The sequence below is a fragment of the Taurulus bubalis genome (assembly GCF_910589615.1).
Source record: "Taurulus bubalis genome assembly, chromosome: 5".
NCBI lineage: Eukaryota > Metazoa > Chordata > Actinopteri > Perciformes > Cottidae > Taurulus > Taurulus bubalis.
Genome location: NC_136593.1, coordinates 8652726 through 8671042, shown reverse-complemented (window position 1 = coordinate 8671042; position 18317 = coordinate 8652726). Strand labels below are relative to the sequence as shown.

Sequence of the window (18317 nt, the reverse complement as noted above, 5' to 3'; positions counted from 1 at the left end):
CGGAAATCCACACTTGCATATAAGCTGTTGTATTTGAAACTGCATCAGACAACATTTAATATACCCCTTACATCAATCTGTTGAGATATGTTTATACAGTATTTGTAAAAAGAAAAAAGGAGCACATTTGTATCACATATCTCGTGAATCCCCCAGGTAACAGATAATGGATGAGCTGTTTCTAATTCCAAGTAGTTAATATAAAATGAGAAATGAGAAAATGCCGCTGGTGCAATTCCTTGCCTCATCATTTTACAGTTCATGTGATACGAATATCTCAATATTGGATAAGGAGACAAGTAGATTTCTAAATCCCTCGCTGACAAAGTGTGGAGAGACGTTTGTGTGTGATTCACAACTGCCTCCCCTTCCCTTTACACTTGTTGCTTTCTGCTCTGCTTTGATCATTTAGTCTTTTTCGGCAGCCATGACAAGCTCACCGTTGACTGTTGAAACTTTAGACTTAAAATTTCTTCACTTTTTATTTTCTGGGCCACCCAGCTTATTCTGCTCACGTCTGCCAGTACTATATGGATAACCGTCCTTGACTCTGTATTCACAGCTGTAGCGGTTCGATTCTCACGAGCACAGACACGGGTTACTGCAAGATGAAAGATCTACTACATACAAGCATGTCTAAATACCATCTTGAACACATTAGTCAGTGTATTTTTAGTGTATTGATCCACACAGCTCTGCAGCCAAAGGCACAGTTGGAGAGTACCTCCGTGGTACATGCTAGAATGACATAAATCCTATTCCCTGTTTTCATATCAAATATTGTTCCTCTGTGACCTCTATATATGCCTCCATATTACAGGCTAAAAGCAATAGATTACATCACTCGGGACTGCAGTTCTAGTGCTTTGGAGGGTATAGATTTTCAACCAGTGTGCTTACATCCTATGTGATATTGTTTCCCTGTGTTTGTACTGTCAGCTGTAGTGGCAAACCATTGAAATATTAACATAAGCTTGCACCTCTTTTATCAATCAGTGCAGGTTCAGCCAGATTTCCGTATGAGGTGAGATTTATTTGAAGAAAAAACACTAAACGAACAAAGAAGGAGGAAGCTGGGCAAATGAAAGCAGCAACCGCTCCAAATGACTTTGGAACGAGATGACTTTAGATGGAGAGGAGGAGGGCAAGCAGAGGCAATTAACTTGTGTCTCGTAAGCTATGTGATGAACAAGTCTTTATCCTTGTGTAATTAGTACTGTTTGTTAAGCTACAGACTTGTCCCGCTGATTAACACCCTCACATCTCTCTCACTGCTTCTTGCCCCGACTGTTACTTTTGGCCTTTGGGGGAGACGTCTCCTTACTCCTCCTCCACTCAGAGATTGGTTCTTCATGTGATGTTTTCTTAAATGATGATAATGCCAGATTTGTTAGCAGGTCTGACTGTGATAGTTTCACAGAGGTAGAAAAATATCTCAGTGATCAAGGCTTTTGAGGGAAAAAACAAAATAATTGGGTTGACTTGAATCTAAGAACTTTTTATTGAAAAATAACACTAGTAGACACTGCTTTTATATTAAACATAGGTAAGCTTCTTGATATTAGTTTTTTTTTAATTACCTCACGATTTGATTCCGATTTAGATCGCTACGATTCGATCATCAATTCATCTTGATGCATACACATTCTTTTCATATATGATTTATTTTTTTCGCACTTTGACAATCTATTTTTTTAAACACTGATTATTTGTAATGATTCATATTAAAAAAACAGATGCATTTGCTTCCATTATCTTTTATTAATTCAATATTAGTAACAAATAGAAGGGATGTGTCAGCTGGAGGGTCACATTTCCCAGCATTGCAAAGAGAACCGAAACAGAAACAGGAGAAAAAAAAAATCGGGCCTGGAGCAGCATCCTCGTAGTAAAACACAGAATTCAGCATGTTCTGAGCCATGTGACATAACAACCTTCGCAAATAGATGATATAAACTTCTCTTCTATCTCGCGTTCCTCAGTGACTCCATGACTCATAATAGTTCAAGAGAGAATTGTGATGCATCTAAGAATCAATATTCCCCCCCCCCCCCCCCCCACTCCTATCCACCCTTACTGTAATGCCCGACTGTCTTACATGCTGAAGTTTATAACTGAGCTATTATGAAGTGACCTAACTTACTCCACTCCAGCAGGCTCTGCACTGCTTTCTCAATGTGTTCTTGCAGGTTGAAGTCACACTCGGCAGTGCGCAACATTACGAGTAAATTGCTCAATTTCTGTTTATATTAAGTTGCAAGGGCAATTATATGATAATTAACAGAATAAAGGGCGTTTTTGAAAAGGTGCTGTTTATGTGGTGTATGCGGCATAAAAGTGTTGGATCAGCTCATGAAAGTCAGAGAAGCGAGTCTTTTGCTTACACAGTTTGCAAGCTTTAACATGTTTCCTGAGCTTGCAAACATGCTCTAAATTCACATGAGTGGTGTGAAAAGTGCCACAAAAATTGACGCTCGATAACTTTGGCCGAGTTATTTGTCCCAGCAAGATCACAGGCCCTAATCAGGATGTTACTGGTGTAAAATGTGCTCGGGAGAGGACATGGCGAGGCCAGATCATCACACTGAAAATACAAAGAGTTCCTTCTAAAGCTGATTATTCAAATGTTGGTCAATTTGCATTTGTATTGTGACTGATGATCACAGAGGAGATTGTCATTTGGAAGACATAAGTAGGCGGTTTAGTGTTCGGTCAAGGTTTTTAAAAGATCATTTGAACAATCATTGTGCTGTATTTAGCTTATCAAACAAACTGATTTGTTTGGGTTGGCTTCACCTCTCCGTGGCCCTAGTTTGCATCTTCATGATCTCGCCCAAAGTGGCGTAATAGCTGTGTCACAGGTGCACCGTGATTACGATGTGATCATCAAAACTCTGCTACCAGGAATCACATCAGTTATTCATTTTCAAGGACACTGCACAAACAATCCGATCCTCTGTAGTGTATGCGTTCAATTAGCGCTAATTGGATAATTACCTGAGATTATATCAAGATGTGTTCATTGTTATGTCACGGATCCTGTGGTATCAACGCCAATGTAACACCGTGGTAGAATGACCTGCTACGGAGGAAAATTCCAACTCAGGGTTTGAAATCCAGACCACAGCCTCACTGTCAAAGTTCCCTCTGAAAGTCAGTGGTTGCCAGTGTTTACTCACTCCTCAGAGTGAGGTTGCAAAGTGATGCAGATGCTCTTTCATTCGTTTCAGTCCCCACAAGAAAATTAAAGTGCTTGTGGCCCATAATCCAATTGAGTCATCCCCGCCCTTACGTAGCGAATTTGCTGTGATTGCTTTAGGGAGCTGTGGCAGGGCAATATTAAAAATCTACCCATATTATTGTGATTGTATGCGCTTCAACTAAAGCCTCCTGACTCGGGAATCTGAGCACAGCGTCTTAAGTGCTCTCCTGGCAGCTTTGTGTTGCTTATGAGACAGAGGCTGAGGATACAATTCAATTAAGTTCAGAATACACCACAACAGGCTGTATCTTCTTATTAGAACAAAGCATGACAATGTAGTCACTGTTGGGGACGGAGCACTGCACTAGTCTTTTTAGCAAAGAGACTGGCATGTGTGATTTGATCTTATAGTTTTCAGGGCCATTTTCCTCCACATTCCTGTCTCTGGTCAATTGACCCTTTGCTAAGTTCTGCCCCTCGAATGCAAACTGGCCAATCATAGCGTCGCAGCATCGGCCAGCTACGACTTTAGCACCGTGATCTGAAGGCTTTAGCTTCTATTTTTTTTATCTTTTCACCTGTTTTCGAGTCAGTGTGACATCCTGGATTTATCCTTCAAACACATTGTGTAGGTCCTTCTGTCTGCTTCTCTCTGGAATCGCTTTTTCTTTTATCAAAAATTAGATGATCATTGCAGGTAGTGCAGTTTCTGAGTGCAGGCTCCATGGTAGCTCTGACCACTTGCCGAAGACAGCAGCAGGGGGCGGGGCTTAGCAAAGGGTAAATTGTGCTTTTACTGCAATTACTATTCCATCTTTTGATGTATCGAGCTGATTTATATAAAAGTCGGTCAAAATTGTGTGCATTGAATATAACATTCATTAAAAAATACAAACATTGTGGAAACTGGAAACTTTACTTTAATCCTAAATTATAACACGGTTAAACAATATGAACATGTTTCTCTCTAACAACTTATTTGCGGAGAAATGCAATCATTTTTAAGCATTGTGTGAGTAGTTTCCACTTTCAGTCCATAAAAGTAATAATGTGAGCTAAAAACCAAGTCAAGTCTTTGAAATTCGATTTAATAAAATAATTTTCCCTTTTGATGAAATATAGATAATGTGTGATAAAGTCGAGTCTGTTAATGTAGGATTGTGTTGAGCTCTATTCAGAGTTGTCACTCCACCTAAAACCTATGCATCTCACTTGGTAATAAACATTTAAATTAAAACACAAAAAAAGGCCAGATCACACATTTACATTAATATAGTTTCAAAAGACAGCTAGATGAATTAATAACAACAACTGATGGAAAGCGTCCAATTCTGATATTGCTTTGATTAAAAGTAGAAATTAAAAGAAGACAGCTGTAACTTCAAATGGAAGTGTGAAATACGATACTCAGAAAAACATGTGCAGTGGTGAATTCAACAACAATATTGTGGTGCATTTAATTCAACTCTGGGTCAGAACAAGAGTCCCAATCGTCTCCATCACAAAACATGAAGCATGATGGATCGCCATCTCTCTTCAGTGTTATGGGCACAGTAGAGAGTCCTCTTTTCAAATTACAGCTCATGCTGTCTCTCATGGTGAATATTTTGATTTCATTCTGTTCGGAGTAGGTAAACAACACGGTAGCTGCAGTGGAACATATTACATTTCCAGTCACACAAGTTAAAAATATATCATCAGTTGAATACTAAGGCAGTGCTCACAAGAGAAGGAATGTTATATTTCATTTTATTCATGGATCAACTTAAATTATTCCCATCATCAAGGGACACAATCTTCTTCATTAGGACTGACAAAGCTTGACCTTGTGGAATTAAAAAAAAAAAACATTAAGATTTACCACCAATTATAGTTTGAAATAGTGCCCATATTCATGAGAAATAACTCCGCTGTCAGCGTCCACAAAGTCATTCACAGATTTATTGTCAGGAGAGAAGGGTATGTCTTTGTCTCTCTCTGTCTCTCATGGTTTCCAACTCGAGCGCTGCTTTCTCCGGCTTTGGCTCATTTGTGTTTGCACATGTTAATTGGGTTGCCCAACATTATTGGAATAACACAATATAAAGCATATAATACGCTGGCTGCTGCTATGACATTACACAAAAAATACAGGAACTTATATCACAACCCCTTCCCTGACTTCCTTGCAGTGCTCTAATTTAACAGATGTGGAAGGAATAACAGTTGTGTTGCTCATTTAAGAGAAGAAACCCCATCATGCAGTATTTTACAGTGCCATCCACTCTGATAGACTGGGTGTCCTATCTAATTATTATCATAAGTGTCTGTCAGTTGCGCTTAATCTTAGCATTTCATAATTTGGAATGCTTGTACCACTGATGGCCCTTTGCTCAGCAGGGGTCATCCACGGGTCGTCTTTCTCCAAGCAGGGCCACACTAGTTAATTGAGGTTAATTTATATCTCTGAATGACTGTGAGCAGGTGCTGGAGGTTGATGGTGCTTGTCAAGCAGAGGCATGTCATAAATTACTCTGAGTGTTTTTCTTTGTCTGAGCAGGCCTATCGCCATTGCAGTTTCAGAGTTTCAGTTTGATGTGTGTTGATGCACGCAAATTAATCGTACTCTGTATTTTATGTGTGTTGGTGTGAAGGAAAGAGAGACGGTGCAAAAAGATTGTAGCAGATGCCATGTGAAGTGTTGTTGCTAAATGCTAAATAGTCTCTCTCTTTTCCAGAGTGCGCAGGCTCACTGTGAACACTGTTATGCTAACTACGTGAAAAGGCTTTGCCACCACAGTTAATCCCAATTATTTGGCAGAATGATTAACATGATTGTGTTAAAGGAAACACTCTCATTTTTTATTTAATGAGCTATCCCCCTCACACTCAGCGCCACTCATGGCAAGCCACAGCTAGGCTGCCTGTTTAAAAAACACTATTACATTATATTGTGAGAGTTTACAAACTGCAGGTCTGGGAGGGCTGGCATGCACACATACCTTGCCTGTTGTTCAGTTAGAGAGCAAATATGCTTTTTTTTGCTGCCTCTTTATTCATTTTTTACACGTTAATGATAATTGACTTGATAAAAATGCTCTTCTACCAAATGACACTTTTAAAAAGTGGATTTGAGGAACAGCTTATGTTTTGTAAGTAGAAAAAGGCAACTTTTGCTTGAGATTTTGAGATTGAATTAATACAATATAATTCATTTGAGAACACAGTAGAACAAAACTAAACACTGTCACGTAATCATATAATTACAGTGCTGTTAAGTTGGTTTCATGCCAAAATGAAGGAATTAGACAGCGTGGTTTATTGGTGCATCTGTGTATATTTGTGAAACTGCTTCCTTATGTCCACATAAAGTAAATCCAGAACCTTTTTGTCCAGGTATGAGATCCGGGACCCACACATGGTGGAGGAAAATGTCATGCAGGTCCTGAAGGAGAAGGCCGACTTTGTCAACTACAAGCCTCGTCCCTTCAACATGCGTGAATTCTACGACCGAACGGGCCACGACATCAAGGACATGCTGCTCTCCTGCTACTACCGGGGCATGGAGTGCAGTGCTGAAAACTTCAAAGTGGTGAGTCAGGCGTGTCAACAGTTAAAAGTCCTCTGCGGGGCCAGCTGAGGCCTGCCAAGGCGATGGTCAACTTAGTGTGTTTGTAATGCAAGGTCAGCGTTGATTGAGTTTATTATAACATCTATATAACATGATCTCAATTGAGCAATTGTTGCTGACGTTTGCTTTTGGGAAATGACATGGCAGGATATATAAGGCAGTGAATTGCACGGCCAGTTCAATCTGTGGGCCTTCATCAGTCCAGATCTCTCAGTCCCCCCTCAGGATGGGACTGGGGGCCGTTGTGTATATTGGCCAAGGGCCACTGAGTGTACATCTTAGACACACAACCACGCACACGGCAAGGCTGCAAGGACTGCAGGCTGGTCATATTGCTCTGGTCTTCAGTCTCTAAAAGGTTGAGCAATGCTCTCATAAAAGGTTGAACCTTAGTATTTGGCTGAACCCTGGGTCAGTGCACAACAATTGCGTTACGAGTAAGAAGTTAAAAAATCTGTCGCTTTGGGAGATTTTCTGTGAGTGTTTGTTTTTCTCATCTATCGGATTGTACAGACATCCAGTTATTACCTGGAAACCTCTGTGACCTCTAAATCTTGTGTACAGTGTATGGACTCATCAGACACGACAGCAGTAAAAAAACAACAACAAAACACTTGTCTGTCTGAAGCCACAGCACCTGTTTATATTTATAGAGACACTGACTGCATTATTGATTTATTTTGTAGGTAACACACCAGATCATTTACAAACAAAGACAAGAAATTAGCAATTCTTCCTTGTTAATTGGCTTGAACTTTGGCTTTCTTCACCATCTAAATGTGTGTGTCTGTGATTTGGTTCTGGGGATTGCATGCAGGTTGTTTATCAGAGCTTATTTGCGGCTGCTCAAGCTGCTGGAAATAGGGTTGATAAGTGCGGTGACTCTCAACCATAAATGTCTGGGCCGTAATCCAATGCAGTGAAAGCTGCAGAGTTGGCTGATATTTCTTGAGTGACTCTTTCAGAATACATGTACTTTTTAATTCAGAGGAATCCTTTTTTGGTTGGGGGGCACCTTGTTGTGGCAGTGACATTTCTGCAATGAAAAGCCCTGAATCAGTTTAATAATGAAAATGCTAAAATCATCCTGAATGCTGAAATGGAATTATTAATAAATACAGCAAAAGAACACCAACAAATGTTGATGGACAAATGGGCACTCCAAAATAAAAGAAAATGGTTTGAGGTGACTGTTGGAGTCCAAATGAAATAAAATAAATAAAAAAGGCCCTTTTTTTTCTTTTCTACATAACACAATTCAAAAGAGAAAAAACGGACTCACAATAAAATGTCACACATTGCAACCAGCGGCAGCCTGCAGTGTGAGAGGGAGCTATTCCAGACGGAGCCACTATCCAGCAGATGCTCGTGCCAGACCAGGTGGCGTGATGATGGCACTGTATTGATAAGGTTGACGTCTCTTGAGAATCCTCTGATAATTGCGACCTCATACACATTTGTAAAGGTCTCATAAGAAGTCCCATAGATAAATGAATATCTTCTCTTTGCGTTCATTAGTAGATACATCACGCAGAAAATGCTACTTTTTGCTTTTCGACCTACTCCCTGTATTCCCTGTCTGTTATAAAGAAGGTTATGCACACCACTATGGCAGGGCAATATGTCTAAAATCATCTATCCAGATATTTTTTTTATCTTGATAACTATATACATCCCGTTATAGCACCATCTTTATGAAATAACCACATTGTATGCACTTGTGTGAACTAATTACTTGAACAATTCATACAACGTAATTGTGTATCACGATGTCTCGATATATGACGCTATGGTTCCATTAAAAGACACTACATTATCGTATTAAATTATCCCCCAGCCCTACAAACCACACCGCCCTCCAGAACAGTAACAGGATCGGGTCTTTAGACGCTGAGATATTTACACACAAATATCACAATAGTAAACGCACATGCGTAAAGAAAGAGAGCAACATTACACGTGCGCTTCACAAGCCAGCTGCTCTTTCGGACCAGTGCACCAGTTTGATGAACAGCATGCATGTGGTGCAGAGTGCGTCTGAAAGAAGGGCAAGAAAAGGATTATTAAATGTGTCGGTCCCACTCTCACACTCTGTGTCCTTCAGTGGTCCTTTTAGGTAGAAAATCTCATCCCCCCCCCCCTACACTCCCCCCCATATCCAGTAAAAAAAAAAGCATGTAGTACAGCAGTGGTCTGCACCCGGCCCACATGCTGGGGCTCCTGTAATGTGCTGATGTGACAACATTTTCTGTAGTTAGTTGTACTTATGGCAGATGGTGCTTTGCAGGGTTCACTGTATTAGTACAGTTGTGGACCTGGATTGAACAGCTCTGCGGACACTAATGGTGTGGAAAGAATCATCAGTGTGATAGATAAAGAAGAGAAGAAGAAAAAAAATACAATGAATGCTCCCACCAGTCTCAACCCCAGAGCATGGAAACAGTAAAAATGTGATTAACACTGTCGGCAAGCTTCCGCTTATTTAGCGTGCTTCGCTCGTTGCTCGCTGACACCCAGACACAAATGCCTCCGCTGCGTATAGCATCAGGGAGTCCAGTGGCATCGCGGCGCTTTATCAGTGTTCTGATGAAGATGGAAAATAAAACAGTCAGACCACAGCAATATGCAGAGAGGCTCAGATAGGATGGTGAGAATCCGCAATGCAATACTGTCTACTGTTCTGATGGATGAATGGAGTTGTTTGGATGGAATTGAATTGACATTCACATTGTTTTCAGGGTGACGTTCAAGTGTTGAGTCCACCATTATCCAATCAGAGGGTCAGTCTTTGTCAGAGGCCAATGTTATTATCAATTAATGGTCACTGCCCTAATACCCAGTGGGACGCAGTGCCATATAACCAATTTTCAGTCATTACTGCTGGAAGTGTTTCAGATTAGTAACTCATCTACCCTCTATTCCACTCATCATGTCCCCTGCCTGCTCTTTCTCCTTGGAAAATACTTTTGCTAATTAGGAATGCCGAAGGTTTGACTCGCGTCTTTTAGCTCAGCTGATACTAAAAAACAGCGGGAAAGAAAAATGATCCTCAATTAATATTAATAGGTGACCTACAGCTTCTGAAGCATAGCTCGAGGAGATAATAACAAAACACTAAAAAGTGAGTGAAATACAAGTGTTTAATTAAAGCAACGCATACGTTGCCACACGGAGAAATCGCAAACGCAGACAATAGATTGATAAGTTATTTCATTTTATAGACTTCAAGACACCCACTCTCTGACTACAGTCGCCAGGGAAACCTCTGACAGACTTGCAACGTCGCAAAACTGGAGCTAAGGGGGTTGTCTTAGAGAGATCGCACATGAAGGAGTAAATAAGAACAAGGGACAAAGGCACAGAGGTCCAGGTAACAACAAAGTCTTTGCAAAGAAACTTAACATAATGGTCAAGTGCTGCGGAGAGGCACAAAGACACAAAACAGCAGCTGTCGTGGCAGCAGCAGCAAGAGCAGTACTATCAGCAGACACACATGTCTGTTCTCATTTAACCTCTCCCAGAATGCAGAGCGGGACTGTATCTCCCTTTTCCAGCTGCCCAATTGTTTGCCCAAACACAATGAAGTATGGCAGCTCAACAGGTCTCTCCTTTCCACTCTTATATTGTTTTTGTTGAAAACAAAATGTCAGCTTCTATCCAAAGAAAATAATAATATTATAGTGGTATTTAGACAATATCTCAGCCTGTCTTTCATTACCACTGAAGTTTGGTCTTCTTTATATCTCTGCAGTTCACATGTTGTCTGTCTCCTTGTAGAGGCCGAGCTTTTTAGTTCCTTCGATATTCCCTTTTCTGTGGTAACGGCATGATTTATCCTGCTGTATTCACAAGGTCGATGAGCTGCCAGCCATTTGAGTAAAGTAGCAACCTTGGGAGATTTGCGGACATCCTCTGGTAATCAATTTTCGAAGAGTAAAAAATGTAATTTCAGTTGACATTTTAATATCTTTAAACTTCATTAAATTGAGCAAAGCATGAACTGATACAACTGACTTTGAACACAGTACAAATATTGCAAAACGTAGCTTGATTGAAATATTTTTCATATATACACTAGCGTTCAAAAGTTTGGGGTCATCCAAACAAATTTTCAGTTTCTTCGCAATTTCTCGCATGGAATAGCCTTCATTTCTAGAACAAGAATAGACTGGCGAGTTTCACATGAAAGTTCTCTTTTTCTGGCCATTTTGAGAGTATAATGGAACCCACAAATGTGATGCTCCAGATACTCAACTAGCTCAAAGGAAGGCCAGTTGTATAGCTTCTCTAACCAGCATAACTGTTTTCAGCTCGGCAAACATAATTGCACAATGGTTTTCAAGGGTTTTCTTATCATCCATTAGTCTTCTATGCGACTAGCAAACACTATGTACCATTAGAACACTGGAGTGACAGTTGCTGGAAATGGGCGATATTTCATAAAAAAACTGACGTTTCCACCTAGAATAGTCATTTACCACATTAACAATGTATAGTGTATTTCTGATTAATTTAATGTTATCTTTATTGAAAAAAACAGTGCTTTTCTTTGAAAAATAAAGAAATGATATATATATATATATATATATATATATATATATATATATATATATATATATATATATATATATATATATATATATATACATATACATATATTAGTTTGGATTTGTTTAAGTTTAAATTATTGACATATTAGACAACATTTATATTTATTTCACAGTTTTTAAATAGCCTATTTAGTCTCATGTCAAGTCTGTGACAACACGCCTCCACCCCCCTCCTCCTAACACCTTTGTGTAACTTAGAGTACGTAATTCTATGGTCATGCATGCGGTGCATTGAGCCTTAGAGTACACCCTTGTACAGAGGAGTGCCGCTAATGGGATCAATAAGTAAATAAATCCTTTCTGAGACACCTGCCCATGGATCACATTTCACACCTCACACCTTTTGAATCAATCCAAAGGACAGGTTTGTATTTTTTGTATTTTTTGTAAATACAAAATAACTTGTTTGTTTAATATTGCCCATAGACTTGTTTACAAGATGATTTTTTTTAGTCTGAAATTGTCTCCTTCATGTTTACAGGGACTGTATTTCACTGCGGAGCCTTGGTGGGATACTGGTGTGTAGGCTTTTGCACCTGGGCCCGCTTGAGGCATGCGATATCTCATCTTAATTCCTGATGTAATCTAATTTAATTATATTAGCCATACAATCCGTTTGCTCATCAACTATTTTTTGATGCTGCTCACCTTTGTTCCACCCGTTATTATTCATTACTTTTCCGTTCTGTCGTCAGCTCAAAGCCGATGATGCTGCCATTCTTTTTGGCTGAACAATTCCAACCACTCTCCCTCTGGAGGATAAATCAATCAATTTGCTATTACTGTAGAACTCAAAGACACGGATCAATTAAGTTGTTGCTGAGTAATGGATGCATGCTTAATGAAAAAAATGCCTTCTCTCTGTGTGTAACGAGGCCATTGGCTCGTCCTGACTCAGTCCTATCTTAACTCTCATATGTCAAATGATATATTCAAGTGTGTCCTAAATATATTACTGAGTCAAACATGTTTACACTGAACACACATATGTTGTGTCGTGCTCTGTCCTCTGATCTACCTCCATGGCTCGATCAGATGACCTTAAGAACCTTGTCATCGCCGCCACATTCTTCATGTCTTCTTTTTGATTTTTTTCTAGTAGCTATTTTCTGCCAAGGCAAAGTGTTAGCATGAAAAAGTCCTGAGAACTCAAAGAGTATTGTGTATATGAGAGTATAACTCATTGGTGAGTCAGAGCTTTACATTTAGTAATGAACCGCAGTGAAGCATGGTAAGCTGCGTCCACCTTATGAAGACAGTTAGCAGAGCCATGCATATAAAGAAGATCACCATAGTTCAACACCGGTGAAAAAAATGTAGCAGCAACTAATCACTTTTTTACATTAGTTGAAAAGCTTATTTTGAAAATAAAAACCCAGTTTCAACCTCAACTTTTTCACCAGATACTGTACATGAAAAGTGAGGGAGTCATCAATCAGAATGCCCAGATATTTATAAGAGTGAACAACCACTATTTCACTTCCGTCTCGTCTAACGTCTAATGTTTATGCACCTTCTGCCAAGAAAAAATCCTTGTTTGTGTAAACATTCCTGACGGTTTCTGATTCTGATTCCTAGTGACCACCGAAGGGATATTCTGTAGCCTACTCCGACAGTTTGAAAACAACACACGTTTTGTCTTATCTGTATTTAGAACAAGTTTCAGTTGAAAAAGGGCATTTTGACATTAAAAGCATTTTGCAAGAGATCAGTTGCCTGCACAAGAGTTGACGCACAGCAATATATCACATGCATGTGAGAATGTGAGAATGTGAGTGTGCTTTTGTGTCTGTGTATTATAAAATGTATATTTGTATTCCTGAAATTTGTTTTTCAATGATAAAAACATACAAAACACACATACACATCATATAGTTTAATAAAATGGAAAGATATCTGTGACATACATTTTTTTTGTATATTATATAGGATGGAATATTTTTTAAGTTGGATATTGTGATGATTCTGGCAAGGATAAAGGTATTATATTGGCAAGTGTGGAAACTATGGGGTCAGTAATTCATTTCCATCCTGGGCGGTTTGACAGCAATCTGCCCCTCATTGCCTAGTTTATGTTGAATATTAACAGGGAAGAGGGAATAATATTAGGCTTAAACCTGACAGAGCTTTTGGAATAGCCGTGCATGTCCTCTTCCCCACTACACACATAACAGGGCACCTTTTACCTGACCTCTTAGTTGAATTTTTAATTGCAGAATGATTTGACAGAGATAGTTTCCTGATGTGTGGTGTGCAGGGTGGAAGAAAGGTGAGGGAAAGAGGAGGGAACCACAGATGAAGACAATTTTAGATCTGAGAATCCATTTAATCCATGCGAATCACTGCTCCTATACCCTAAAATGATTTTTAAGAATGATTGGGTGGGGAAGAAACGCAATGGGGGTAGAAAATGAGAGAAATAAAGAGAGGGGGGGATTTTATCCCATAATCAATTCTAAACACTTTGGCAGAGATCAGAGGCAATGCCTGGGGCTTTGGAGTGAGAGAGAGCAGGAGAAAGTGGAGGGAGCAGGAAACTGTCCAGAAATAAGAACGCCGGTGTGCGCCAGCAGGGGAGTCTCTGCTTGGCTCTGGGTTGGTGGTGCCGGGCAGCCAGCGGGAACAGGAGGAGGGAGGAAAGAGCTGGGGATTGATAGACACTGAGGGAGACCAGCGGCGCACTATCTGAATGAGAAGCAGGCTCTGAGCTCTCTGTGCGACGGTCCTCCCTGCATGCACATCGTGTGTAAAGCTCTCAGCTCGCTCCCCTCCACTGCACAAACAACGAATGTATGGGTCAGATTCTGCAGAAAGTCGTTGCAATCATTCACACAGCACTGGCAGGGCGAACACTGCTGCATTAGTCAGTTAATTACCGGCCAGGGTCACATCAGCAGAGCTGCCTTTTTTTCTTTTTCTCTTATTCCCCATTCCATCATTTTTGTAATATAGCAATTTTTATAGCGAACCTGGTACATTTGCCTTGGTACATTACGTTTGGTAAATTGTATTCTTCCCTCTAGTTCATTAACACCTTTGAATTCATAAAAGATAAATCACTGGGAAACGTGATTAATGGTTTTGCCATTTAAAGTTAAAACTTAAAACTTACAGCAGCTGATTGATGAATGCAAGTAAGAGTATGCGCTGTTTCCAGACACTGCATGATGTCGCCTTTTGCATTAGCTGTATTATTAAATATGATACACGGGAAGGTGAGCGACACTTCACAGATGTCAGGGTACCGATGCTGTCATCTTGTGCTCCAGCGTCTGGTTATAGATGGAGAGAAAAAGCAGTTGGAACTCCACTCGGTCCCCATGGGATGGTGTGTTTTCTTCTCACCAGCCCGTTGCCTTGATTGTTTTTTTCTTTGTCTCTTGGGTACATCCACTACCTTAAAAATACCCTGGCAACTTCCTTTTGACTTTTTTCTTTCTTTCAATTCAATGGGGTTTCAAAGTAAGAAATGAATAGTTGGTTGTATTATTGTAACAGCTTAGAAAAACAAATCATTCATTTCATTTTTTAAATCAGATTTTTACTCCGAACACAGTGATGTGTTTAAGCATGTAGGCAGGCACTTACATGTAGCTCGGGGCGCTGCTGCCTCTGCTTAATTCTTGCTCATTTATTGATCTTGAGGTAATCTTGGAATTACACCTAAAAGTGGCTGGCATAGCAAATGAATCGCTATGGTATCTTGAGTGGTGAAGTTTGGAGCTGGTTGTTCTCTCTCTCTCTCTCTCTTTCTCTCTCTCTCTCTCTCTCTCTCTCTCTCTTCTGTATGATTAAGGGCAATTTTCATAATTTTTTCAGCCTCTTGACTCTTGAACAAGAGGAAGGCTAATCCATTGATTGTCTATTCAACTCGTGGAATGTGGAAGTGTCTTGGGTCAAGATATCAAGTGGCATATATCAGAGTGAAACAACAATTTTCTTTGCAAGAAGCTGACACTGAAAAAGTGAGAGCGAAGGCATCAGGCTGAGAACAAGTGGTCCACATACTGTGTATTGTCTGGAGACCTTTTGTTGAATGCATCTGTTATTTCTTCTCTCAGATGTGAGGATCCTGTTTGGATGTGTTTACAGCACCTGCTCTCCCACATGCCAGCCAGTCAATCAATGATTTTAAATGAATAATACTTTGGATTCCTTCCTGATGAAAATACTGTGGAGACTTGTCAATGGCCCAACCTCTGTGTGTCCTTGTTATCATCTGTTCCTCCACCATGGCCTAAAGGCAACAGCTCAGCCAATGTTTATTGCATTTGTTTTCAGCATTTTAAAAGAAAGTTTCAGAGTTGCAACCTTGTGAAAATGCCTTGTGAGAATATCGCCGTTGCATTCATCTGCCTCTGATGAAGGGAAAAGACCGGAATCAAGAAAAGATGATATTCAGACGTTCTCTAGAAATAGGACAAAAGTGGTTTGAAATCTCCAAAGCGATGCGGTGTTGTTTAATAATATAGTTTGTAGATATTTGATTTTTTTCTGAGCGGCATCTCAACAAAATGTTCATAGTTGTCTGTTTTTGTCAATGCTTTTCTTTTGTACTAATAAGTCTATTAATGTGATGTTTCTTCCCACAGAGGAACATTTCAATAATTTAATCTAAATTATCCTGAATGTTATTGATTTAAAAAAAAAGACTTGTTTGTGTGTTGGAGTCAACTCCAGTGAGACCTCCCAACACTGAGTGTGTTTCGGACCAGCAGGTGGCTGCAGGACCCAGTGTTCAACTAGCAAAAAAAAGACTTCCATATTTGGAACAGTTCAGGGTGTCCTGGGTAAAGACACTGGCTCAGGGCTTCAGTGAGCGGGAGCAGGAGTGGTGTGCAGCTGCCAGGTCAGAGAAGCGCCAGTTTAAAACCTACATGCCTTCCAGCGGCGTTTCAATTCAGCCTCTGCCTGCAGGATCTCAAGCGGTTCTTTTTCCCCTCCTCATCCGTTCGATCTCTGAGTGTCACTTTTGAATGTTTGGTTAACAATATAGTGTAATTGGTGACATATAGATACCAACAATTCAACCCTCTTTAACAGTGTTGCATCCCACATTTATCTTTCCGAACCCTCCTCACCTTTTTTTACACCAGAGGCGGGAGGGGGGTGGGGGGGATTTTAAAAGCATCAGAAATAATTTACAGATGGCTGAGTGTACACTTCACCCCGGCCCAGTTCACTGTTTGCAGAACTCAGAGCGGTGCAGGCAGCATATTCATGCAGTCAATCTAATTTATGGCTCTATTCAGTATCAAATATGTGGTTACGTGGGTGTGGGTGTTTGTGTGTGCGAACAGGTCACACTCAGTAAAAGCTCAAAATTAAATATCCAGATTCAAGAGCTTCCGCGATTCAGTAACATGCTGACCTGCAACTCTGTTGGTTAAACCTCCCAAAAGCAAAGTTCATGGTCTTTTTTATCTCTTTCGCCTGCACAGTTATCAAAAAAGTTTCTTAGCTCAACTGGAGTTCCTGCTGTTTCCTTAGTGATTGCGTAAGTGTAAAGCACATGCATCTGTGTTTTGAAATTTGGGTTTGATATCAAACTTTATATATTTGTCCCAATACACTAATAATCTTGAGTTTGTATTTGTCATACAGGCAAATAAAGGGCGTTGATGTAATGCTGCGACTTTGGCCACTGCAGCATTTCTCTTTTAATATGGGAAAGTAATTTGCTCCTAATGCCAGACTGACAGTTACAATGGATGTGCCAGGCCCTCGGTTACAAATCAGTAGATGCGAGGTGGCAGCAGAGTGGACCCAGCAAAAATACAGCCGCCGCACCCTTATTCTGTCACAGAGTTTATGCTCCTGTTTACCAGAGGAGCCAACAGCTGGGCCGATAAGTACTGAGATTATTGTTTATGAAAGGAGGAGGGAAGGGTTGCAGCGGAGGCGCGTGATGCATTAGCTAAACAGCAGAGACGAGATGTGACAAGTGTCTCGATCCACTCATGTAACCTGGGAGTCTGTTTCTGTTTGTTTCATCTGACTGTGTGTGTTCGTACATATAAAAAGCAAAATAACAAACTGTTATGGCCTCATTTACTAATGCTCTCTTTTTTGTCCTCTTAACCTCTGAGATATGTGTTTGATTGCCAATGTCCCTGTGCTTCGTTTTAAACACCTGGATCACATCAACTAGCCATTTTCAGAATTTTTTTGCATTTACAGCATATTTCCCAACATTGGATTTCACCTTGAGTGGTTGAAAGAGCAGAACGAGACTAATTTGCTGCCTTGACAAATGCAAGTCCAACAAGCGGTGCACTGCACACATACTGTCTGTGTCCTGAAAAAGTACTTTTATCCTCTGTTTGGTATTTAGGTTTAAATTTAAGTAATTTACGGGATGGCCAGATAATGAAAGGTCAAAACCTTCAATTGGGAACGGCCACATTGCTTTTCTGCCATGTGATGTTGATCAAGGGAGAAGACAAACGATGCATGTTGTGCCAGATGCAGCCAGCGGTGTTTGGAGGTTCCCAGCATCTCTCAGAAGAGCGACATCGAGAGCTGAATTTAGAGTGTTGATGTCGCCGGGTGTGTGCACATGCATCCCCCAAAGAGAAAACTGTTCTTTTAGACAGTTTACTGCCAAAGCAGCGCTCATAGAATACAATATTATTGATAATCATAATAATTCGACATGTAAAGTCCCCCGCACTTGTGTGCTGGAGTGCTGCTTAGATAACCCAAATAATGTTTTCAAATGTATGATTATGAATTATAATGACTTTCCTGATACACCCTGAGCTCAGTTCAATTTCAGCAACACTGCAAATATGAGATATTGGCTCGATCGCTCCACTTCTAAGTTTCACTTTGCAGTGATTTTAATGTAAAATACATTTTCTTTCAATAGCGGTAGAATGGAGTAGGATCTTAT

The 18317-nt window shown here is 40.2% G+C and overlaps 1 protein-coding gene across 1 annotated transcript in view; it reads left to right on the top strand.

Annotated features, from left to right (window-relative positions):
* The window catches only part of asic1b (acid-sensing (proton-gated) ion channel 1b), a gene marked incomplete at both ends in the record, with an annotated part of 145521 nt that overhangs the window by 1183 nt on the left and 126021 nt on the right, over positions 1 to 18317 (top strand). Inside the window, one exon of the mRNA XM_079217946.1 lies at positions 6578 to 6773. Coding sequence (XP_079074072.1) covers positions 6578 to 6773 — 196 coding nt within the window. The remainder of the gene's footprint in view (positions 1 to 6577; positions 6774 to 18317) is intronic.